A 658-nucleotide genomic window follows, 5' to 3' on the forward strand; every position below is an offset into this window, starting at 1 on the left:
CGTTTAGGCCACAGTCTCGTCTCCAAAGTAGGAGAATCCTTTGAACTCATCTTGGTTGATCTGCTTGATGATGCCGTCCTCCACCGGCGTCAGGACGGGCTCCTCGCGGGTGAAGTCCTGGTCGAAGTTGTTCACGTCCCTTTTGGTTTTCTGGAAGACGAAGAGCGACGGAGAAAGAAAAACAACGGTTGTAATGTTTATGTTTTTGCCTCTTTTTTCCTGCAAACAGCATCCATTTCATATGTGTGTGTGTGTGTGTGTGTGTGTTAGTGTGTGAACTCACAATGCGTGGTTTGAACGGTGGTCTGATCTTCCTCTGCTCCATCAGCGTCCAGTCGATCTCTCTGAAGAATGGATGGAGCTTAATGGCCTCCTCCAAACCCTGAGCCACCACACAGCCCAGACGCTTGTTAGGACTCTTAGTCATGAACTGAGAAGTGACAGAAAGAAAAAGACAAAAGACGGAGAGGAAGAGGACGAGAGAATGAAGAACTGATTAGTTTTTCAAAATGACTTTGTGAAAGACAAAAAAAGAATCCGTCAGTAATTCGCAAATTCTAGAGTGTCATTATTTTTTTCAGTTAGTGTGGTTAGTTAGTAGTTAGTGTGGACATAGTGTACATCTGGTGTTTATATGTCCTCTGTAGTGGAGGTCAGG

At 44.8% G+C, this 658-nt stretch overlaps 1 protein-coding gene across 1 annotated transcript; it reads right to left on the reverse strand.

Moving 5' to 3' along the window:
• Positions 1 to 3: 3 nt before the first annotated feature.
• LOC111644620 (protein kinase C epsilon type-like) lies at positions 4 to 652 on the reverse strand. The gene is made up of 2 exons (XM_023393542.2): positions 284 to 652; positions 4 to 150 (listed from the first exon to the last, which is right to left on the reverse strand). The coding sequence occupies exons 1-2, from the start codon at positions 425 to 427 to the stop codon at positions 4 to 6; spliced, it is 291 nt and encodes a 96-aa protein (XP_023249310.1). The 5' UTR covers positions 428 to 652.
• Positions 653 to 658: the final 6 nt, after the last annotated feature.

Source organism: Seriola lalandi, unplaced genomic scaffold, assembly GCF_002814215.2.
Source record: "Seriola lalandi dorsalis isolate HSWRI2012SDOR001 ecotype SW California unplaced genomic scaffold, Sedor1 jcf7180002013268, whole genome shotgun sequence".
Taxonomy (NCBI): Eukaryota; Metazoa; Chordata; class Actinopteri; order Carangiformes; family Carangidae; genus Seriola; species Seriola lalandi.